Source organism: Grus americana, chromosome 5 (assembly GCF_028858705.1).
Source record: "Grus americana isolate bGruAme1 chromosome 5, bGruAme1.mat, whole genome shotgun sequence".
NCBI lineage: Eukaryota > Metazoa > Chordata > Aves > Gruiformes > Gruidae > Grus > Grus americana.
This window is the reverse complement of record NC_072856.1, coordinates 16,437,445-16,462,199: the sequence shown is the minus strand read 5'-3', so window position 1 is coordinate 16,462,199 and position 24,755 is coordinate 16,437,445. Positions and strand designations below refer to the sequence as shown.

Here is a 24,755-nt window from a genome sequence, read left to right as displayed (position 1 = left end):
TTCTTTTGTAAGAAACTTTATTTAACTTCATTTTTAAAAATGCATTCTCTCCTCAGAACAAATGCCACTGTAAAAAAAAAAAATTTGCAGTAGCACACACTTGCACTCAAAGGAAAACATGCAAAACTGATGGCTGAAAAAAATTCTGCATAAAAATCCAAGACTTCAGGCAAAAGTTTGCCCCCATGTGCCTTTAGGGACCCCAGACCATAAACAGCTTTCAGTGCAATGTCTTTGCTTCCAATTGGTGGGGAAACATATGGCAGAAGCTTGTCTTCCAACAGTTATGTTCTCCCAGGTGTTTGAAGCAAAAACAGTCTCAGCTGTATTTTAAAATATCGTTGTTTAACTGTTGCAGAAAGTACAAACAATTCAATAAAATGTCAGAATCCAGTGAAGAAAAACTTTTGAGTTCTACCCTGTGCCATACACTTCTTAAAAAAAATTGGACAGAAAAACAGATTTTATTAATACACCCTCTTTAGATTTTTTATTTCTGAAAGCAGCTCTTTATGCAAATCAAAAGCAGTTCCTGAGTAACTGCAGTAAACAGTGTCTTTTAAATATTTTTGCGCCTCAGCTCTTCTGTTTTGGTTCTTCCTTGTTTTTCTCCCTAGTTTTCAAGTTTAATCTCAGTTCTTTTTCAAAAATGTGCAAGTTCAGTTAGCATCGTTTCCAGAAGTCCACAGCTTGCAGGTCTTCCTGCAACAACTATAAGATCTGCACATATGCTAGGTTGTACTCCTATACCTATTGCAGATGTTGCTCTCAAACCTGTACAGCATGCATTTTCACGTCTTCTTCAGCATACGCCGGGACTGCCATGTGTGGAACTTATTGTAGGCCGTCTGCAGCATCTCTTCTATGTGACTTACCAACTGAAACATTAAGAGGGAAAAAAAGATGTCCCAGCTACTGGAAAACAGATCCCCTCCCCTCCCTTTGATAAGACACTCAGTTGGAATCTTCCTTTTATTTACTAAGACTAATATTGTTAAAATCAAAGAGGTATGCCAAATATAGAGAAAGGACCTTGAGGCTCTACTGCAAAGTATCTGTAGAGGGAGCACTTCAGGAGCTATGAAGCTGAGAAGGTCACAGGGAAGTGACACTTGATTGTGCTGTCTGTTCCAGTATTTAGCCTGTGACCACTTCAGGTCTGACATGGTGGGAGACAGTTTTGAAGCCGCTAAAGTTCTACTTCATGGTGGAAGTGAAAAATGAAAGATGACTTCCCCTTTCTGTTGTCTCACTTGGGTAACTTCCAATTATAGTTCTTGATGGCTTCTGGCATTACTCAGCAAGTCATACAGGGAGAGAGAAGACACACTTAACTGTGTCCCCAATCTCCCTCTGCCCATTTCCTGGTTAACAAAAAACTTCAAATGCCCTAGGATAAGAGGTAACAAAGCTACCATCCTCTGATAAGTACGATTCAAATTATTAATATGCACCCATATAACTAAAGAATACTTTCCCCTTACATTTGTGCTTAAATACTGTCTCCGAATCTTTTCTTGGAATGGGCAGAGCTTTGTAACCTGAAATCTTTCCAAGTTGCTCCTCATTTTCACAACCTGAGAGAGAGACAGAAACCAGTATTATAATCACTTGCACCAAAATTTCATTTCCTTTAACAACTTTTTCTCCAACAAAACATCTTGTAACTAGTTCTGGGGGCTACTTTAAGTATGTGTAGTTTGAGGAAGAAAAGTATCAGTTACAATCACGTACCTGGTTGTAGACGTCTCTTCTTGAAGGCAACTTTGTTCTAAAAAGCAGTGTATGTTTTGAAGCTGTGACTGAGTGATTTTTGCAATGGATAGAAGAATGAGGAAAACTTTCTTGTAACTGTCACTGTGGAGGTTATGTCTTAGAGTTGGGGAAGGGGGGGGGGCTTTAGTTTGTGTTTTAAACTGGCAGTGAGAAATCTGCAGCTGGAGTATAGCTGACCATTCTGTTTGAAACTTGCTTACAGCAACTGCTCCCAAAGGGGGCTAACAGGCATGCAGCAACAAGGATGACTTTAACCAATAGCACCAGCAGAATTGCTGAAAAAAGTAATGTTTTACATTGTTTTGTGACGTTCAGTTCTAGGGATAAGTGCTGCACTGATTTAAAGCATGTGTATTGGTTCTGTACTTCAAGTTGATGACAGACATTCTAAACCGTGATCTGGCGACGTCGTAACCAGGGCCACGGTACTCCTTACCTTTTCTTCTAGGAATGGCGTGTTAACAGGAAAGCAGGACCAGAAGTGTCGTAGCAGTTCCCCTACTGCCACGTACAAGTGTTTTAGTTCACACTGAATGTCATTTGGCACCATCTCTGCAACAGGAGAAAAGATTTTGTCACATCACTCCAAATTGTCATATGAAAAATGAGAATGTAAGGCTAGCAAAGGAGTTCAGCGATATACATTTCTACTAGAATCACAGAAAAGTTGGGTGGGAGGGAACACTGAGGTGCTTCACACCTGAAGTAGGACCATCAGCAGTATTAGATCAGGTCAGCTGCTATTTACTGCTACGTACTTGGAAGCTTGTATATTATATAGGGAGATCTATGCCAGGCAAAGAATAGACACCAAACCTAATCCAGGATTAGAAGCAGTATATTTGTATTGTTCTACCAGTGTGGCAGTACTGCCTCTGGGACCAGCACCTTGGTCTCTCCACAGCACAGTGCTAAACACTGTGTGGTGGATACTGCAAGCTTTTCCCTCTCTCTTGTGTTGGCAATGAGAATATGGTCACAGCATGAAGAAGATGAAAAATCCAGGCATACTCTTAAAAAATCCCAGGTAGTCTTAAAGATGAAAGGGCAACAGGGTTCAAGAACAGGGAAGGAACCACAGTCATAAAAACCAAAGACAAAAAACACAAGCAGTCATTGAGGATGACAGGAGTGCAGTGAACTGAACAGTGAATAGCAAACTCTAGGCTGAGACTGTTTGTTTGTTTGTTTTTCTTTTTTTTTAAAAAGAAAAAGGTGGTCAGGCTCAAAGAAGTGGACTGTAGGACCAGTCTACCAACTGGGAGGGGTAAGAAAGCCTAACTACTGCTTTGCTGACTCCTTTGCTTTTGGTATCATAAAGAATTTGTACTTGCTTCTTCAGCTGTCTGAATTAGTTTCTGCTGCTTTTCAGACCAGGTAACACAAGATAAACTGGAAAACTGTAGTAAACCCTCCCTTGTGAGAACAGGGATTCATCTGCTGTGAGACTAAAGACAAAGGAACTCAAAATGGCAGGAATGTGACAACAGGGAAAAGGGTGACTGAATGGAGGTGTAAGAAGGAGGGGTTGTCTGTTTTGTCCTTGCAGTCTACAAGAAAGTCGTCCTTTTTCATAGCAAGTTGTGGATCTTAAATGCGGGCTGCAAAAAACCTAGTTCCAAACAATTATCTAGACCTCGCCTCCTTAGAGCTTTCCCAGAGTATGCCTTTATTTTCAAAAATCCAGGAAAAAAAAAATCAGAAAAGAGAAATGCTGAACAAGCAAAACCCATTATCTGTAAGAGGACTTAGTATCAAGTGCTTCCTTCATCACTTGCTCTGTAAAGCTTTCTCTCATTCACTTGCCTCAGCACTGGTGTAGTCAGTACCACCCTCATGGTGTGGCTTGGTTGTTACTTTTGTTGCTGTAACCCAGTATTACTCCAGCTACACATTTCCATAAATTCCTGTATCACTGTAACATATTCTAAGAGGGAGATGAAACAGCAAGCCAGGTACTGCTGTATAATGCAATAAGATACGATTGAAGTATTATACATCCTAAATCCTTACGGTTTATGGCTTGCTGTGTTCCACCCTGCATAAGTGCTCCTCCAGGTGACAGGACTGCAATAGTGCTAGTAGCATCACCACTTGAAAGAACCTAAAAGGAGAGAGGGAACAGATATTTCAGATCACTTTTTCCAACAAAATCTTTTTAAAGTAAGTTGTATTTGTACTCCAGCGGCAAAGATACAGGTGAGAGATACAATGGGAGTTCTGGTGAAGAGTCTGCTCTTTTCCAGAATTAGACACAGTGCCTTTAAGTGCTACAGCTCATGTCTTCAGTGAAAGCTTTCCAACTAATTACGGACAAACAAATCTTTTCTTCACCTAGTATGTGAACTGGCTGTGCAGCTACTTTGAAATGAGACAGAGAATTACTGTACTGAAAGGCGACACATTCACAGTTGCAGCTGCTTTACTTAGGGCCAAATCTTGATTTACTAACAGAGGAAGTTCAGATAGTGACTGGGGAGATTGGCTACATGGCTATGCTGCCCTCCAGTTGCCAGGACAGAGCTGCTGTGCAGGCCACAGCAAGACTGACATCCTACCTAAGCGCATTTAGGAACAGAAGACCCATTAATTTATAAACCTGCTTAGTATGACCTCCCAAGACCATTACATCTTAAATTTCAGGGAGTGGGATCAATAATATTGGCCTGTGCTTCATGTTGCATAACTGTCCTGCTTTACTACTTTATACCTTTACCATTTCCTCAAAAGAACATGGTAGCAGCAGAATGTAACTCTGAATATCAGCAATGACTGTTTCCTGTTGCTTGGATTTTAAACACAATAGCTCAAAAGGTAAAACTGTAAAATAAACTGAATAACACAAAACTATTGGAGATAATTGTTTATCCTGGAAAATTAAAATTCCAGTAGACATGAGAGACAAAATTATACAGAAAGCAACATGCTAACATCAAGAAGGGAATATTTTTTTTCAGTATTCTTCCATACCTGAGTTAGTTTGGGTACATATGCTTCCATTTCTTGCCTAATACTATGAAAAGAATTAATTATATCCTGACTGGTTGCATATTGCTGTGATTGAATTGGAGTTGGACCATGATAATACCTATGAGATAAGAAAAGGAAAAAGTATATAAATAGGAGTGTTGGTAAAACAGAGGTCAAACTCAGTGGACAGTTCTTCAAATGTTTCCAATTTTAGATGCTTTGCAACTCTTGATGTTACTACCTAAATCTTATTTATTGACAAAGTAAAATACATTGCCGCATGGGAAGAGGTTGAGTTAGGGATGGAACGGCAGCAAAATAAGAGCTTCTATTGTTGAATCTAGGAGTATTATTTTGCTAATGGAATACTGTCTGTGCCATGTAGTTCTAGCAATATCATTAGAATGGAGGAATTCACACCACTTTCAATTGAAACTAAGCTAAATGAAGTTAGGTGTATATTTGGAACCGTTCACTTTGTGGTGGTACCACTCCTTTCTGAAGTTACATCTATGGTTCTCAAACTCAGAAGTCTAGAAAACAAGAGGACTATTGCTAGAAAACCACTAGACCAGTGAGCAGTCCAAACTGCCCCGACCATGCTTTTTTGCCTGGCAGTGGACTTTCCTTGGAATTGTATATATTTCACATGCAACACATACGTTTTTCCACTGTAAGCTGCAACAAAGTGCTGAACTGTGAATACAAGTCTGTTAGACCTTCACAGAAATTACATGTCAAAGCGCTTCAAGTAGGTTTACAGAGACTTAAATTGCTGAAAATCAAGATGAAATCAAAATAGAGTTAAATGGGAATTATTTGGAAGTTGGTTTATGCAGGAGTTCATAGTTTCTAAACTTAGTCTAAACACACTTGAGTGTGGCACAGTAGAGACTAAATCAGCTGATTCTGTGCAGGCTGTAATGAGAGACTTGCTAGATTGAATATGCTGAAATAGCTGTCTGTATTTTAACTTACCTATCAGACTTCTTTAAGTTTAGTGCAATAGTTTTAATGCTATTATTCTTTGCTAAATCTTCATATTCAATGGACTCCTGCAGTTTCACCTAAAATAAGCCAAATAATTAAACACATTACTAATGAGGACACAATTTGATGCATCTAGTGCTTTTTTCCAGTTCGCTGAGTTTGAGCAAAAGGGTTACTAAAACCTTAAAAAAAAAAAAAGAAAGTGTGGAATGGCTTGTGTCTACCCTCCAGAGGGAGCAGTGCCCAATATTCTTTAAAGTGTGCAATTTGGAATTCTTGGCACTACCACTTTTTCTGCAGATTCTGCCCAAAACTTGCAGTCCGTGCCACTTCCAAGAAGTGCTCTGCTATACAGAGATCATTCTTTGTGCTCTCTATTAATGTCCATCTATCTCTAGATTAGCAGACATAGTAATGATTCAATGGCTGGCATACAAAAGTGTAAGACTAAAACCATAAATAATAATTACCCAAGCTATTTGGTGACAGTAGAGCTAGAGCATTAGCGGTGAGAGGTAACAGCACAGTGATATCAGGCTTTGTACAATGAGAAAACTACTTTTGAAGTCTCCTACTTTCATGCTACTCTTTCACTCATTTTCATCACATTTATTCTAGTCCTGGTATATTGTCTACCCCACAGTAAACATTGCAGCTTTCGGGAAAGCCAAAGCTGTTGACTACCTCAACATCTAACAACAGATGTATTCTACAACCTTTTCTCACAATATATGCAGGTTTTGAGTCCACTTGGCATTTTCTATTCAGGCCGTCAACTCTAGCAAGTGTTCAATTCAGTTTTGTAGCAATTACAGTACTCTTTTTTTTACTTCATGAGCTGCTATGGTTAGTCTGAAATACAGGGCAAAGACCTGTTTCAGTGCACCAGGCATCCCTACGCTTTCAGTTTAACCTCACGTCAGCTTCTGACCTTAAGATGAAGGCTGCCGTGTCCCAGTTAATCATCCCCTCTACAAACAATAAGCTTAATAGGTTAATATTGGTGCTTGCACACCAATATCCCTTTCAGATGGATGTTCTCTAGAAGTTTTCAGGGATTTGGGGAAAAAAAAAGGGGGGGAAGGGCAAAAATAGAACTGCACTGAATTGAAAGAACCAGGTTTCTGGGTCCAATCATAAGCGTGTTGGAATTTTTTTACTTTTGTTCGGCACTACTGAAGAGGTAAACAGAGCAATACTTCAAGGTGTGATTTGTGTTTACTAACAGTGGTAAAAAGCTTTTACAGGCCCTCAGGTTCTTAGTCTATGTACTTCTAAGCAAAGCTAAATAAGTATCACTCTAGATGTATCATATGACAAGTAAGGAACCTTCAGCAATCTTTTGAGAGACAGAGCTTCCAGTTCCACTCAATTAGAATTGCATCAGCTAACTTTATACCTTTTTCATTGGTGGCTGAAAGAAATCTGAATCCCTGGAGTTTCCATCCGTACTGCTGGTCTCACTGTAATGGTCATTTTGTGCTTCTCTTAAAATAGAGAAACAGCATTAAGAAGAATTCACCTCACAGGAAACTTAAGATACAAGCTAGAGACAAAGTAAATACATGTTTCAAAAAATTTATATGCGTGTTCACATACTGTATATAAACTCTTTTCCCCTTATGTCTTCACTTCTAGAAGCTGATCTAAATAGAAGGAACCAATTCCTCAAATAACCCTGTTTGTCAAGGGGGAAATTCAACAGCAGGGAGGGTGCTTCTCCCTCTTTTCAGAAAGAGTAGCATGCCAACAATGCAAGTGGGACACAGCAAAATAATGGCTAAATTAGAAATGCTTTGCACACACGCTTATGCCAACCAGGTAGTAGCAGAGCTATGGGAGCCCTGAGATACTACTATTTCAGAATGAGAGCTATTGTTTTGTCTCTTTCTGAACTGAAACAGAAACACACATTACCCAGAAGAGATCATTTAAGGTCCATTGTTCAATTTGTGCAAGACAGAAGAACGACATGAGGGAGCACAGCTACACAGAGGAAAGTCTTTAATTAAGATCTCTCACAGGTAAGGTCTGTAGGATTTGGGTAGAGTCGTAATGCTTTGGTGGCTGTCTATAAGGCAGTTGTAAAGCAGACTTCACATCAAACCCATTTCATGCCTCTCTTAAGAAGCTTCATTTGTGAAGTTCACTGTAAACACATGTAACGAGCTGACACTTTTTTTTTTTTGTTCAGGGGCAGGGTACTGCACTGAAGGGATCTTTCCTCTAATCCACCCATGACACACTGTTCTTTTGCTTCCTCATTTACTTGTGTCTGTGCACCCCCCAGCAGACCTGCTCCTGGAAGGCAGGAGATAGGAACTCCCTGCATCAGACATCCCCTCCACACAGCAAACAGAATACTACTTCTGCAGCCTTCACCAGGGCTAGAGAACTAAGGGCAGAAGCATCCTTTCCTTTTTTTTATCTGCTTTGTATTATAACTCAGGTAAAAATAGCATTTGTCATCTCAGCTCTGAAGAACTTTTATAAAGTAAAATGGAACCTAAAGGTATTTTCTTTTCTAGAGCAAAATACTTCAGTCACAAAAATTAAAAGAAAAGGTTGGGTGAGTAATTGAAGATGTATTTTCCTTTTGGAAATTCCTTAAAATTTGTTACAAAAAAGCTTTTATACAACATTGAAACTTACTGTTTCCTGAGGCCAGCTGCAAGGACCATGGCACTATGATGATTAAAGCGTTTTATAATGGCAGCATTGCTACTTTCTCGAGCAGATTTTGAGGCATTTGATGTAGAGGCCACAGAAGCAACACCATAGCCCTACAAAGAAAACAACATTAGCTATATCCTACCCCAAAAGCAGAAGGGTGATTCTGTTTTCCATTGAGTCAGGATGCCTGCAAGCCACCTCCTCTGAACTTTACTAAGTGATACTGCATCATCATCTCAAACAGTATTTTCCTACCTTTCCCCCACAATCACCTTTTGTACTTTGAAAAATCTCCACAGACTAATTTATTCTGCTAGCACTTGGCAGTTTAGAGGTGTCTGAGAGAAGAAAAAAAATCTTAAACACATAGTTTTGTAAGACCATGATCTGTTATAAGCTTAAAAAAATTTAGGGATCATCTGTACGAAACACAGGCATGGATGGCAAGTAAGAGCTAGCAATTGTTTTACTGACCTCTTTTCAACATCTTGTGGGACACCAGCAGCCCACAGGCTAAATGACACCTGTTGGGAGGATGTGATACCCCTAGGAATTCAGAAACAACCTCAAGCCTTAATGTTGGCAGTGTTCCCCAGTTACCACATGGCTGAAGGCAAATCACTTTAGAATCACAGAATGGTTTGGGTTGGAAGGGACCCCAAAGATCATCTAGTTCCAACCCTCCTGCCATGGGCAGGGACACCCTCCACTAGACCAGGTTGCCCAAAGCCCCATTCAACCTGGCCTTGAACACGTCCAGGAAGAGGGTATCCACAACTTCTCTGGGCAACCTATTCCAGGGTCTCAGCACCCTCACAGGGAAGAACTTTTTCCTTATATCTAATCTAAATTTGCCCTCTTTCAGTTTAAAGCCATTACCCCTTATCCTATCACTACATGCCCTTGTAAACAGTCCCTCCCCATTTTTCCTGTAGGCCCCTTTTAAGTACTGGAAGGCTGCTATAAGGTCTCCCCATAGCCTTCTCTTCTCCAGGCTGAACCACCCCAACTCTCTCAGCCTGTTCTCACAGGAGAGGTGCTCCATCGCTCTGATCCATCTTCATGGCCCTCCTCTGGACCTGCTCCAGTAGGTCCATGTCTGTCCTGTACTGGGGCCCCCAGAGCTGGATGCAGTACTCCAGGTGGGGCTCACCAGAGTGGAGTGGAAGGGCAGAATCACCTCCCTCAACCTGCTGGTCACACTTTTGATGCAGCCCAGGATACAGTTAGCTTTCTGGGCTGCAAGCGTACGTTGCTGGCTCATGTTGAGCTTCTTGTCCACCAACACCCCCAAGTCCTTCTCAGGGCTGTTCTCAATCCTTTCATCCCCTAGCCTATCTTGACACTGGGGGTTGCCCTGAGCCAGGTACAGGACCTTGTACTTGGCCTTGTTGAACTTCATGAGATTCGCACAGGCCCACCTCTTTACCCCATGCTCAGTTTCATACTTGCAGTTAACTGGTCTCAAAAGCAAACTAGGGCAGTTTGCATAGCACTTCAAACACACCTAACCCCTAAACTCCTAGTCCAGTTTCAGACTGGTACCTTTGTACAACTAAAAACCCCAAACAACAAAACGTAGAAATGTGGCATCATTGTTAATTACAACTCAAAAGTTTAAGTTAAATCAACTGCAGAAAAGCGCATTTTTAAGTTATTTCACATTATTTTACACCATTTATAACAATTGTTTTAATTTGTACTTGGAGGCAGGTAATAGTTCAAGTTAGTCATATTTTTAGCAAAACATAGTATTTAGAGCTAAACAAATAAAACTGTGCAAAATGTCCTTAAAATTAAGCTGAATCAAATAATGTTTGAAGTGAGAACAAATGCAAAGACTTCTTCCTTGTTTCTGCTACTCTTCTGTACATTGTCACAGCTTCTAAAAGGTAGGAAGAAACCAGAGAGTCCACTTCACACAAAAAAGCAATCTAAGTGAAACAATAATGCTTTAAAAAAGGGAAGTCCTGCTTTTACAGCCAGTACAAAGGCAGACATCTGAGGCATACAGGTCTAGGGGCACAATCTCCATTTCTTTACACACATGCAACTGTATAAATGTTGACTGCCCAATCATTACAGCAGCCTTGTAAGTGACATGATTTAGAATTAGCAATTTGTAGTTGCTGTAACTGACTTTCTCCTTAAATGAAACTGGGTGGGGTGGGGCGTGTGGTTTGTGGGTTGGTTTTTTTTGTTTTGTTTTTTGCCAACTACTTACTTCATCTAATGTTTTATCTTCCAAAGCTGTTAAATCTATCAGAGGGTTTTTTACTCCTTGAGACACCATTGTTTTTAACCCTGTATGAAACAAAGAAAAAACCCGTGAAAAACTGTATCTAAACAAATAGGAATAATTGTGGGATTATTAGATTATATTTAATCTTTAAAAGGAGAAGATAGAGGTTCTGCAGATGCCCAGGTATCACCATGACTAAAACTTTCAACCCTTTTCAAAATTCCATTTAAAATAAGCAATAAACTTGTAAAGATCATCCTACTAATTAGCACAGTTTTCATCAACTTCTACATCTATTCTACTGAGTACTGTTTGGTAAAAAAAAAAAATTGAAGATTCTGTTATATTAGTTGTATTAGTGAGAACTGGGAAACCTTAATTATGTGTTTCTTCTAATTTTGGCACTGTTTTGCTGGCTGGTCTTCAGTAGAATGATAACTTATATCTGGTGATAGCTTTTACTTATGAAGGTTTGTGGATTCCTAATAGAATGCTTTCATTAGTCAGTATTAAGGAATGGTGTTAAGTGATCTCAACTCTCCGTATGTCTGTACCATCATAAACTTATCTCAAAAGTTCAATAAAAACTTCAGTCAGATAATATTTTAAGATTTCACATTAAAAAGGCTGACAGAGAACAGGGATGGCAACTGCTCTGGAAAATCTTGAACAGGATCCATATTTGTCTGTTCCTAAAAACTGATCTATAACAAAAGCTATACCTGTTGTAAATTGTGTGAATACCACAAAATGAAGCCTTATGTAAACAAAATTATTCCATAGTAACTGATGGCAGAGCATAATCAATCTAGCGTGACACCATATTATGGAATTTAGCACAGATTTACCATTGCATGAGTTGTGATAAAGATTATTCCTAGTGCTACCGCTTTCCAAAGGCTTTTCCAATTTGTTTCAAGAAATGCACTATCAAACATGCTAAGAATAGCAAAGCTACCACTAACTTTCAATGACAATCTGTAGCTTTCACTTTAAGAGTTTGACAAACAAGATGCCCAGTAAATGAACATAAGAAAATTTTTGACTTCAGCTTTGTTAGGTTTACTAGATACACCTCCTGAGTGTTGTGCTCTGTGATACAGAATCATAGAATGGTTTGGTTTGGAAGGGACCCTAAAGATCATCTAGTTCCAACCCCCCTGCTGTGGGCAGGGACACCCTCCACTAGACCATGTTGCCCAAAGCCTCATCCAACCTGGTCTTAAACACTTCCAGGGATGGGGCCTCCACAACCTCTCTGGGCAACCTGTTCCAGGGCCTCACCACCCTCACAGTAAAGAATTTCTTTCTAACATCTCATCTAAATCGACCCTCCTTCAGCTTGAACCCATTACCCCTTGTCCTGTCACTACACTCCCTCATAAACAGTCCCTCACCATCTCTCCTGTAGGCCCCCCTTCAGGTACTGGTAAGCCCCAATTAGATCTCCCCAGAGCCTTCTTTTCTCCAGGCTGAACAATCCCAACTCTCTCAGCCTGTCCTCATAGGAGAGGTGCTCCAGCCCTCCTATCAGCTTCGTGGCCCTCCTCTGGACTCGCTCCAACAGCTCCATGTCTCTCCTGTACTGGGGCCCCCAGAGCTGGACGCAGTACTCCAGGTGGGGTCTCACAAGAGCCGAGTAGAGGGGCAGGATCACCTCCCTCGACCTGCTGGTCACACCTCTTTTGATGGAGCCCAGGACACAGTTGGCTTTCTGGGCTGCAAGTGCACACTGCCAGCTCATGTTGAACTTCTCATCAATCAATACCCCCAAGTCCTTCTCCTCAGGGCTGCTTTCAATCCATTCCTCGCCCAGCCTATAGCTGTGCTTGGGATTGCACCGACCCGCATGCAGGACCTTGCACTTGGCCTTGTTGAACTTCATGCGGTTCGCACAGGCCCACCTCTCCAGCCTGTCAAGGTCCCTCTGGATGGCATCCCTTCCCTCCAGCATGTCTGCTAAGACTGTAGCAGCCTACTGCAGAAACCAAGTCAAAAAGCTTACCTTTTTCATCCAGTTTGGCACATTCTGCAAAGAGGTCTTTTGAGCCTGTATTGAGCCTGTCCCGATGGAAATAATGAGACTGAAAAAATCGTGTCCAGAATTCCCTCTCGGTCATGTTATGTGGAACATTTTCTGCATATTTCATTTTTACTGTGAACAAAAAAACCATAATGATTACAAACTGTTCCGGAAATCTTAATACAGTATGTTAAAATTTCCTTACTTTCTAATGCTGCCTTCATTCATGCTGATTAAATGTAAGGGAATGCAGTAGTGCAGCATGAGCAAACAGGTACTCTTTTATGCCCTGCAATGCTAGCTAATGCTTTGACACGAAATGCACGTAACAGTGGTTAGAATACTCTAATTTGAATTGCACACAGACAAGAACACTGATTTGCTAGAGTTCTAGTTATTCTCAGAATGGATCTAGTCTTTTTAACCTGGGGCCAAAATGAACCAGTGTCAGTGTTCAATATAGTGCAGGGGAACGATGGAAATTGGACTCTCTTCCTCCCAAAGGTGATTTCATGAAAAATATCAATTAATTGAAATGCTGAGTAGGACAGTATCATGGGAGCCAAACAACTACTCACAAATAATAAAAAGGTCAATGCAATCAATTAAAATGTTTTCTTTAACAAAATCAAGTGTTCATTTAAAGGCATGGTTTAACACATGCTTCTTCCCATCTCTCAAATGGGGCAGGGAAAATCATCCAGAGGACTGAAGATATGGTCCTTTATACTTCCAAGCTCAGACTAACATTCTAGTCTTCTCACAGACAGTAAAAAACAAATCTTAAATGCACGTATTTGTTATGTAAAGCACTATTCTTACCTGCAGGATATGTTCGAAATATGGATTCAATGATATCTGAAGTCAAATTATACCTCAGACCATTGCAGCCATCTGTTTGAGGCCGTACATCAGCCTAAGAAAAAGCATACAAGGAGGAAAAACTGTCATGTCTCAATATCTTCCGTAACTGGAGAAGGAAAAAAGCCTGGCATCTTGCAATCAAATTCCGCTGCAGATAAAATAATCTTCTACCTCCAATAATCCATAGCATATTTGATCATAAATAGGTATTTTTAGATGAGAAATGAAAGAGCATGCATTAATTACTTTATTATATTTGCCACTTAAGGGTTGATTCAACAAGTAGAGTGTAGCTTTAGAAGATGAAAAGCAAAGATCACTGTCAATCAAAAGAAGGTATGCTTAGTTTAATATATCCTTGTTTCAAAGTAAAAATAGGTGTGTTTACTGTACATGCCTAACCTTTTGTTGTTCATTCAGCAATTCAGCTAGTGAATAATCAGTGATGATAATGAAGTAACAAAAAAGGATTTATGGCTCTTACACCTTATTTCCTTATATGCTAAAGGCATCTCAGTGTAATTGATAAATAACATTGAATTTAAAAACTGAGGGTAAGTCTTAGAACATGCAAGTGAGGTCTCAGTGATCTCTTTAGGAAGCTCTGGAGCAAGCAAGCACTCAGTCCAATTCTCAGTAACAGGAAAAAGGACATGATTGCATATGCTGCTGCCTTTTCTTCCTATTCCTGTACACCTAAATTCTAGTTTTTGTACCACCCTCTTCCTAGAGAAACACTCATTCTGAGCAGAGCAGGATAGTTATTTTACCTTGAACTAGGACACACAAACATCTGAAGTTTTCTTCTTCACAAATGCTGAGCACACAAACACAACCAGTCATTTTAAGAAAGCTTCAGTTTTGAAGGTTGGGGTTGGGTTGTGGGGTTTTTTTAAATGTTTTTTTCTTTTAATATTAAGGTGTAAGAATAACAGGAGACAGGAAATCAGAGCAATCAAGTTCATTTGGTAACCAATTCAGGTATTACTAGGGGGAAAAAAAAAAGTGTTTGTACAGCAGCTAAGTCATAAAACAACTCCCACCTCCTCTTTCCCTCCCAAATCCTTGATGTGTTCACAGTCATTACAAAGGTAGAAAGGGGATTCCAGCTAGAGAGTCAGACTCTGCATGAATTTCGTTGCAGAAGTAGCAACATGTCTGTGTGGGAGGAATCTGAAGACTGTACCTAGATTACTTTTAGACTGCACTGAGATTACTGAGGCATGGTTTCTACAAATAGGGAACACAAACTGAAAGTTAGGAAAAGAGAGAGATAAAACAAGCTCTCAGATATATTAGCTGTTCTTCAAGTAGCTGAAAGCATGTACTAGTTTAAAAAATTGGGGAGGGAATAAAACCTTTTGTGTGGAAAGTCTTTGCAGCTTCATTTATGCATGTCAATGCTGCAACAGATACTCTTTTTAACTTATTGAGTTAACACACTGTAATCTAGTGACTATAAGTTCAGCATTATTCCTGTTTTACAGAAGGCAGATCAGCAGTATAAACAATATCTGCCTATTGTCAATTTAAAGTTCAAATTTAGCACCTTAAATTTACAAGATTTGCATAAAACCTTTAGTTGGGGTTTTTCCCCTCTCCTTTACACTTGCAGTAGTCTAACAAACATGCAGAGAGATGTTAAGTTGAGGAATGAGGACAGAACATTAAAGTATATGGGAATAAAGTACATGAACAGAACTCTCACTTTCCCCAATTTGTTTGCTCTCAAATCCTTTAAGTTAGAGGTTCAACATACCAGAAATGCTGCAGAGATGCCCACGTCCTGCTTACTAGGTACTGCAGAATTATCCCCTGCATTCAGGCTTAAACGGTTGGCCCAGAATTCTTCAGCACTGATTACTTGGCTCACAACAAGGTCTTTATAGAGCTGAAACAAAACAGGATCTTCTTGCAGCATTCTGGTAAAAGAATGTATTGAATAGAATTGAAACGCTGCAGAATAAATCACTAGGATTTCCGTAACTAACACGAGTTCATAAAAGGAACAGAAACTGATTTTTCTTTCAAAATGCTGTGCATTTCTTAACAAGATTGTGTAAACAACCAACCTCAATAGCTATATTTGTCTCAAGATAAACAACTAAAAAAAAATATTTAAGGAATAGCAGCAAAGGTTAGGAAACAGTAATGGCTAGGAAAAAGTTAATGTTGGCTTAACATCTTGTCCTAAAATATTCTTGTGGTGCTCTTATTGTCTTTGCGCATCCAGGACTGGAGTCTCCTGAACTGTAAAAGCACAATGAATTTTCTTGAACTTTCCTAACAAAGGAGGGGGAAAAAAGGAGATTTCGGCACTATCCAATTTTTGTTTAAGATCTTAAAATCCCATAGTTACAGGCCTCTATTCTAGTGCAAGAGTACAGATTACAAAATATGTGTGGGATAAGATACTTTAAAACACACATTACCCCGAGTTGTTTGTTCATTTATGTTTCTGTTGGTTACAGTAGGATCTTCATCACTTAACAATATCACATGCAGCACAAGTGCTACAGAAACATTCAGTGTCACTACTTCCACCAGGCAATAATGTTTACAGAAGTTATCATCCAAATATCAAGTATCACCCTTGCTATCCAAAATGCAAAGAATATGTGCACCTGAAACTTCAGTTAATTAATGTTCAAGCAGCTTTTCGTACACCTGTATACCTAATTTGAAAACCACTAGGCTATTTTCAGGGAAACATGCATGCACATTCACAATCAACCAATAACCTCAACAATTTTTAGCATATACCCAAGGGTCTTGATCATTTGCAAACAAAAAAAAAAAAAGTAGGAATCTTATGAATATGTAGTAGGTGGTCTAGGGAAGAACAATGGATATAGTGCAATCTGGACTGAATGAAAGTCTGTAGCTGCTCTAAGGATGAAGTAGGATGAGGTAGAAATAAAAACTTTGTGGCAGGACATCCCTATTATGTTTTAGCCACCAAGGTTTTTCCAGTTTTTCTTGTTGATACAAATATGGATTAATGGCAGTTCTTGCAAATTAGTGCAGCAAGAAGCAGTCTGTTATTCTAATTATTTAATTAAAACTTGGAATGTTGGTACATACCTGACCCCCACATATCAATAAATGCTGGAAGTCCTGTAGGGACTCTGGATGTAGTACCCTCCCAGAACAGGCTGAAACTTTTTTGCCTCATCTGTTGCAAATTAAGCTAAGGAAGCCCCATCCACTAGACTAGAACTTCTAATCATCAAAAGATCAGACTATGACTGAGTATGTGCTGAGATGCTGGCTTTTCTGTAACTAGAAAAACTCTTAATGGTGCATGTCATAATACTGTAAAACTCCATTTAAGAATAAAAATATTCAGAGCTAAGACCGCCCAGGTACTCAGTATTAATACTGTTAGAAATAAGGCATGTAGCATAAAGACACTAGTATGGTAACAGTGCCAAAGCAGTCTGCGCTGCCACAGACCCTACTGGTCACTGCGGTACTGGAACCAGTTAATCCTGGATACGTCAGAGCTCCAGCACAAGGGCGCTTGCTTTTCTGCTGGGAAATCTCCTTGTAAAGATCTGATCTGCCCAATGAAGCAATGCTCCTATGTCTTGAAAAATCTAGCTTTAACTTACCCAAGTTCAAAGCTAGAACGGTGTTTGGAAACGGAAGCTAGTAAATACAGGATTCACAGCAGATGCTAGCATGAAGTGAAACTCATCTGGAGAGACACAGAGAAGGGTGCTCTATGGCCACAAGCACTGGTTTAACACAAACATGTTAAAGGAATGGAAGCTTGTCTTAAAAGCCCTTTTGGGAAAAAGACTTAGGTCCAGAATGTCTTCTCAAAACATTTTTTAGAATAAACATCCTGTATGCCAACTAACAAACTACTGCATCTCAAGTGAGATGGACAAAAATACCTAGCAATTTAGTAGAGTATATAAAACACCAGGAAAGAAGATTTGGGGCAGGGAGAAGGGATTATGCAGGGAGAAGAAAAAAAAAAAAGAAAAAATATATCACAAATCAAGGAATGTGAGAACTTCTGTAAAAGAAAAAAAAATCTTTCAAGTAGCTTTTCTAACTGTTACATATATACTTAGGAAGACTAAAGAGACAGACTGCCACTTGGGTGCTTTTATCTCATAGCCATGGGTAACAAAGACTGGGTGGCAGCCAGGCTGGCTGCCTTTACACCTCAAGACTGTGTCACTGAGAACGCAAGAATAGTCTCAACATGTTACAGTTACACAAGTCTCAAGGACCTGCCTCTAAATTGAAAGCAAAGAGATTTTTACTAGGGAAACAAATGCCATATTACTATGATGTTACAAAAACAACTGTTAGCAGAAATACACTATAGTTAAATAACAATTAATTAAAAAATAAATGAAAAAAACCAAAACAACTTTAAGGCTCCTTTCCCTTTACCTGTTCTTCTCCTCAAGTTCTTTATTAGCTTTCCTTTTGAACTTGGGCAACAGTTGTTGAAGAAGATCCTTGACCGCATCTCGCTCCTTCACTGCTGTGCTTTCATTGGAGAAGTGAAAGTTGGTTGTGTCCCCTGCATGCAATACTAGCTGAAGCTGAATTTTAGCTTTACCTTCTGGACTGATTTTCTGGCCTAGATTACACAGAGAGTATTAATTAGCAACAGACAGTAAGCTTATACAATAAACTGTCTTCCCTAGAGTATTTGCTTATAAGCAGTTATCCTCATCATCCAATTAAACACCATTATCCTGTGTGTGAATTCCAGCCATGAAAGTGGAACATACAGTCTTCCCCTTAAATTACTTTGAACCCTGCACCTTGTTCTCTCTAAAACACAGGACATGGACACCAGTAGCCTATTGCTCAGTATCCTTCAGCTACTGCTCAGGAGCCCTGATTTGACTTTGCATTCCCCACATTCTCCATTAGAAAACTGCTGCAAATAAGACTGTCATCACCTGGATGCTTTAATCCAGTACCAATCCAGGTTGCTGCTGAAAGGTGACAACCTCATTCCCCTTTTGCACTTCCTTCTGACACCTTTCTTGTACTAGTGTTAGTGTTTGTGCAGCAAGCCGAACCAAGGAGCTGAGCCACTGAAAAGTAACCTCCTTTTGTTTTTCCAGCTGGACCAGTTCCCACAGAAGAAAAGTGGTAAGAAAGCAGATGCAGGGTGGGGTAACAGCATGTCCGTTGACAGCAAAGGTATGCTGGTTTACAGCAGTGTGGTAAGTACATTTAGCCACTAGTACTCCCAAAGTCGATCACCAATGCCTCCAAGGTGCTATTACACCCTCATGACTCATAAGAAAAACCTAACTGCTGCTTCCTTTCTTGTAACCAGAGGGAGCAGAGGCTTGAACAAATATGTTTATGGACTGTTGTCCTATATTGACTTCAGTGTAGCACTGCAAATGGCACTAACCCAACTTTGAATCTTACCCCTTTCTCCAGTGCAAGCAGGAGACAGGAACCAGATGTCACCACTAAATCATCATTTCTATTACAAATTTACAAATACCCCCCCCCTTTTTTTTATTTTAGATGACAAAAAAGAACATCTTTCATCTGAGTGAAAAAGACTTCAATGCCTATGCATGTAAATATTTAAAATATGAGCTGCTTAAGTGTAAGTAAATAGCTAAATAAAACCTTCACAAAGTTGACTACTACAGGTGAACAGAGCATTTAAATTCCTTATTACATTCATATTTAAGAAAACAGGGTATTAGTTCTTGATTCATCACACACACTGCTGATCATGCTCCAGTACTTGTATGTGACTTTAAACAGCAATAATCACTAAAACTTTACCAAGTGACACATACAACTGTCTTTATTCCTTCTTTGGCATTACAGCACATGGAATATGAGCACTAAGTGAAGCCAGAAAGGCAGCACGCTATAGACATTTAGTGTTCAGTTTTGACTTTCAAGTCCTCTGCTATTGCAACAGCAAACGCTTATTCGGAATGTTACCAGTTAGGCCAAACTACAGAAGCTAGCACTTCTGAAGCTATGGTCTGTTGGATGAAAATAAAACAGCAAGGTTCATTTTATATGAAAATTAAAACAGCTGTAGATGCATAATTTAACAAATGACATGCCAGATAGTTTCTGTGTTAGACCCTGAAAAAATCTATACTCTTCCTCAACCCTCCTCCCACCCTCCCGTCCACAAGCATATGGCATAGATTATTTTTCTGTTCAATTTATTGCAGAAGTTTATCAAAAGTTAATAGTAAATGCAGTATAACTTAAACATCTAAAGACTACAGAAGTTCTGCAGTAACATCCTTAATACACTGGTGATACTGCACCATGGTCCTGATCTCTGCTGCTACACAGAATAACCTAGCCAAAGCTCCAGACCCTTGCAACCTTCCTAACTTACCTACCAGTCTTTTATGGCAAATAAGCTTTGGGTTGTATTTAAATGTTTATAAAAATACTGCTTCCTGAAGCTGGAATAGGAAAAGTGTTCACTTACATTTTATGTCTGCATACATATGGCTGACTGTGAATCGGTCTTTGCCTTCAGGTGCCCATGCTATCCTTTCAGCCATAAGGTAGAGAGCTCCATCCTGCTTCTTCTGACGTACCTTCTTTACTATCAGTAACACTTCTTCAGATGACGTTGCCATTGTGGCTATAAGGAGCTATTAAAAATATACAGTTGAGCTGATTAGTATAATTATTTTCACTGTAACTCTTTCACTACTCCTATCTATATATTGAAGTATTACAACCCACATTTACCTGTTAACGCCTACATCATTTTTTAAACATTCCAGACAAACACGCTCCCCTCTGTCAGTGCAACCAGCAAATTTATTTAAACAAAATAATATTGCCAGCTACCTAAATAATTCATCTAATTGTAGTACTGATACCGCTTCTGTACCAATGAAAGACCTGCAAATCTTACGTTTAAACTGATAACCAAGTTTTCCTGTTTTAATGTTCCTTTACTGGTTTATCAAGTTCAGAAGAATACTGAAGCTAGGCAATGACATAAATTCCAAATCTCCTCTGGCATTTGGCAGCAATTCCCTTCTTCAGTGTGAGTGGCAGATGTTAAGTCATTTCAGGAAAGGAAAGGATAGAAGGTATGTGAAAAATCATGGATTTTCAGTTCTTTGTGCTAAAGATAAGGTAGCCCAGCTATACTCCTGTTCTTATTGTGGTGGGTTTTGCCCAAGGCTCAAAGAAAGTTTTGTATACTTGATTCCAGCCGGCCAGTTTCCTATCCCTTTCACCCGAAGTCCAAGGGACTAACGTTATACCTACTTCAACACAATGATAATTTTATCACCAGTCTCACATCAACAAGCCTTTTGCTGTGTTGTTCTCCCCAGCAGTCACTATCAGTCCTCTCTACAGGTTCACTTTACAGCCTTAAATTTCTCAAGAGATTAAGGACATCGAAGTATGACTACATTCTATTAACATACTGTCACACACCTATCCAAAAATTACTTCTTTGGTATGTTTGCTGTAAATATTTAGTCTGTCCATTTGCTGTATTTTGTACATCATAAACTTTACTATTGATACATAAAATAGTATTTTCAAATGCTGATATGCTTGTTTCGTGTGCTTTAGAATACCTGTAATATTTGCTGGGGCCTGCATCAAACTTCAAACAGCAGCCTGCATCAGCTTTTGCACTACTAAGTGCACATCACAAAATGATAATTCTGAACATTTAAATTCTCATGTTTTTTCCTTTAAAAAAACCAGCAGCAAGATAGGACATTTTACGCTAACAATCTAGGCAGTAGCATAGCACTCTCTTCAGCAAGTCTTGCATTTCAGTCATCCAAAGCTTTGCCAAAGACTTCAGTGATGCTGAACTGAATGTGGGGTTTCACATCAGCACCACTGCAGCAGTCGCTAGAACACACTGTGCCACATTCAGAGCAGCCCTGCTAATACTTCTCTCTCACAGAAAACTGCATGGCATGATTTCAGGGCTGTTTCCTAGCATAATCCATTATGGTCTCCCCAGCAGCATTATTCCTTTTCAGTGCTATTCGCACTACCATTTTATGCAGAGTTTCCTGTTGCAGATCTGTAGTCTCTCATCCGCACCTTATCCTTACGGAAAAGGCAGCTGGCCAGACTCTAATAGACTAGAAACCTCAACAGATGCAAGACTAAGGATTTTGACTTTTTTCTCCCTTTGTTACTTTACAGTCCTTTAAGGTCATTATTATCCAGTGTAGTAGAGGCAAAGCCAGAGAATGCAAAGGAATTCAACCTGAACTGAATAGAAAGAAAAAGGAAAGCCTTTCCATAGTCAGGCTTATTCTGATGCAAGTCACTTTGCTTTTCTACCATGCTATTTCACCCACCTACAACCAGTCTTTCAACTAGGGATGAAAACGATCAGCAGCTAGCAACTTCTCCTTTACAACCGCAGTGCTTCTAGCACAGTACCCTGCAGTGTGCAATCTGTGAACACAAAATTATCCCACAAGTGGCTCATTCTACCTTCTGGGAGCGTGAACATACTAGCTCACTGCTGTTCTTATGTCATTGCTGTGCTTCCTTTTTCATGCAGTAATTTATGGTGGCAGTAGAATGATACAACTCACAAGCACAGTAAGCATTACCCAAAATGGAGAAAACCCTGAGCTGCCTTTTCAGCAGAACATCAGAAAGAATTAAAAAATATTAATAATCAGGATTTAGGAAAGTTACCGTCTTTCACTAATGAAAACAAGATGGCTTCTTGTTACAAGAAGTACAGGAAAAATTCTAAAATAGAAATCTTGCCTAGCTGCTAGAAAAGGATGAGAATGGTCTCCTACCAGCTGCAGAGGGGAAGGCTATGTCCTCACTAAGCACACGCAGTACACCAGTAATTTTCTTTCCAGACACTTCAGGTTTACTGTGCAGAAGGGTGAGAGCCATCAATGATCTATTCACGCCTGACCAAATCTCATAACCTCTATATTTAACAACTGAAGTTTCCAGGAATCAGTACTGCGGATGATGACACTGCTGCTCAAAGGGGCAAGAACTGCAACATGCGTATGGAGAAATTCTGTTATTTTACAGCTTTAAGTGATAATTTTAATGTGCTACCAAAAGAAGCAGCAATAGAGTTCTTCAGCTGCAAATTCTGGAAGACAGACCTTTCTCTGGTTTAAGTATCTTCCAGAATAGGAGGCTCAGACACAGTTTATTTTAAATTCTCCAGCAGTAGAGCTTTTGAAGTGATGGTTAATAGTTCTGAAAAGCACTTGGATCAATCAGTAGCCCTAACCCATGGGGTATGACTTGTCACCAAGCCTGTCTTAAGGATGTTAATTTCAGCTGCAGTTTACAACTGGCAAGGTCTATGAGGAAGCTTCAGTGCTGGCACAAAACAAACAAAAAAAGAGGTCCTGTTTGTTTACCCACCTATAACCCCTCCCCTCCTAGGTCTACGGGAGTGAATGCAGCTTCTGGAAATACCATCAAATTCCAACAGCTATCCTTCCTCTAATGCAGCAACTCTTCCTAACCACTTTTAAAACCAGGCACCTCTCTTCTCTGTTCCTTACAACACCTGTTCTGAAAGCTCTCCATTGCCAGCATTTCACTCCAGCCTCTTCCCATGTGGTTTCATCGAGTTCTGAGCAGAAATAAAGGAAACCTTTACACATTTTAGTAATCCTGACTTGGTCAGGGTAGGCATGGGCTGGCAGGAGAGCTCCAACAGATTTGATGCAGGCCTTGCTGCTAGCTTCCACTCCCCGCAGGGAACAGCAGAATATCTACGCTAATGGCCCAGTCTGAACCGCAGTGGCATGGGTATGCAGCCGGGCCTCCACGGTTTGGCCACACAGCCCGGGGACCTCTGGGCGGGGCCGGGAGCTGGCAGAGCAGCACCCCGAAGGGCAGCAGCCGACCTGTCCAAGAGGACTACAGCTCAGCAGGACGGGGAGCTGTGAGAAGCGCCACTTCTCTTGGACACAGGCAAGCATGGGGCGAGCTGAAGCAATCCACAGTTTGCACCCCTGCGCCCGCCTGAAGGGTCAGTCGGGCCTTCCTCTGCGATTCGCATCACCTACGCTTCGTGCAGCGGGTGCGGCGAAACGGGCCCGAGGACACCCCGTACGGCCCCGGCAGGGGTCTGCCCGGCTTCTGGTGTCCCCGGCCGAAGGTGGCCGCGGCCCGAGGGCACCTCTTTGTCTATCGCCCGCACCCGCGGCCAAGGGCTCGGGTGAAGCCCGGTGCCCCCCCAGCCGCGATCCCGCCGGCGCAGCGCTGCCATCATCCCGCCGCCCCCCCCTCCCCGGAGGGACGCAGATCGGCGGCTGCCGCCGCGCCTCTCGGTCCCTTCCCTCACGGCACCACTGGCCCCGCCAGGCCACCGCCGTTAAAACGGCCGCCGGCGCCGTGGCCGGGCAGGGAGGAAGAGCGGGAGGCCAAAGGCCGCCGCGGCACCACCGCAGCGCGCCCCACCGAGCCGGCGCGGCGCTGGGCCCACCGCAGCGCTCCCCGGCAGGCGCTGCCCCGCCGCACCCGGGAGGGAACCGCCGGGGCCGGGAGGCGGATCGGGCCCCGCTGTCCCTCACACATACACATACACACGCACACACACGCAGAGTGCCCGGCGCCACCGCCTCCCCGTCCCCCGCGCCGACGGGCTCCTTACCGTGGGGGCGGTGGCGGGGACCTGCTCCGGGCCGGCGTGCTGGCTGCTGCCGGCGGGCCGCGCGGGAGGGGGCCCGGGGCGGGAGCGGGCGCTACGGGGGTCGGGCCGCCGCCGGGGCCATGGGGCGGGCAGGGGCCGGGCACGTGACCGGAACAAGCCGCGGGGCGCTGGGAGGGCGGGGGAGGGGGAAGGAGCCCGCCTCACGTGACAGGGGAACGGGCCGCCACGGCGCGTCCCCTGCGGTCACGTGGCGCGGGCCGGCTCCCCCTCCCGCCCCCCTCCGCGCTCACGTGACGGCCCCTCCCCCGTCGCCATGACAGTAGCGGGCGGAGGGGGGAGTGACGGGGCGGTAAACAGCGCCGCCGCCCCCCCCCCACTCCCCGTCGCGCCCGGCCCTCCCCGGCCCCCGCCGTCACCCGGCCCAGCGGGACGCGGGTCCCGCTCGTCCCCCGCCATCGGCCCCGGCGGCCCGGCTGCTCCGTCCCAGGTCGGCGGCGCCACCGCGCTGCGGGGGAGGGGCCTCCCCTCGGCAACGGCCCGCGGCGGGAGGGGGCGCCGCGCGTCAGCATCACGTGGCCAGGGCAGGCGGG

At 42.0% G+C, this 24,755-nt stretch overlaps 1 protein-coding gene across 2 annotated transcripts; it reads right to left on the bottom strand.

Annotated features, from left to right (window-relative positions):
- Positions 1 to 462: 462 nt before the first annotated feature.
- GTF2H1 (general transcription factor IIH subunit 1) lies at positions 463 to 24,681 on the bottom strand. Of its 2 annotated transcripts, XM_054827581.1 has the most exons (15): positions 24,166 to 24,681; positions 20,005 to 20,173; positions 17,952 to 18,144; positions 15,298 to 15,460; positions 13,497 to 13,590; positions 12,657 to 12,806; positions 10,634 to 10,713; positions 8,389 to 8,519; positions 7,136 to 7,223; positions 5,725 to 5,813; positions 4,747 to 4,864; positions 3,790 to 3,880; positions 2,213 to 2,328; positions 1,485 to 1,577; positions 463 to 878 (listed from the first exon to the last, which is right to left on the bottom strand). In XM_054827581.1, exons 2-15 carry the CDS (start codon positions 20,156 to 20,158, stop codon positions 792 to 794), a joined length of 1,647 nt encoding a protein of 548 aa, XP_054683556.1. In that variant the 5' UTR covers positions 20,159 to 20,173; positions 24,166 to 24,681; the 3' UTR covers positions 463 to 791. The 2 variants fall into 2 exon arrangements, with proteins under 2 accessions (XP_054683556.1, XP_054683557.1); XM_054827582.1 differs by lacking the exons at positions 5,725 to 5,813; positions 7,136 to 7,223.
- Positions 24,682 to 24,755: the final 74 nt, after the last annotated feature.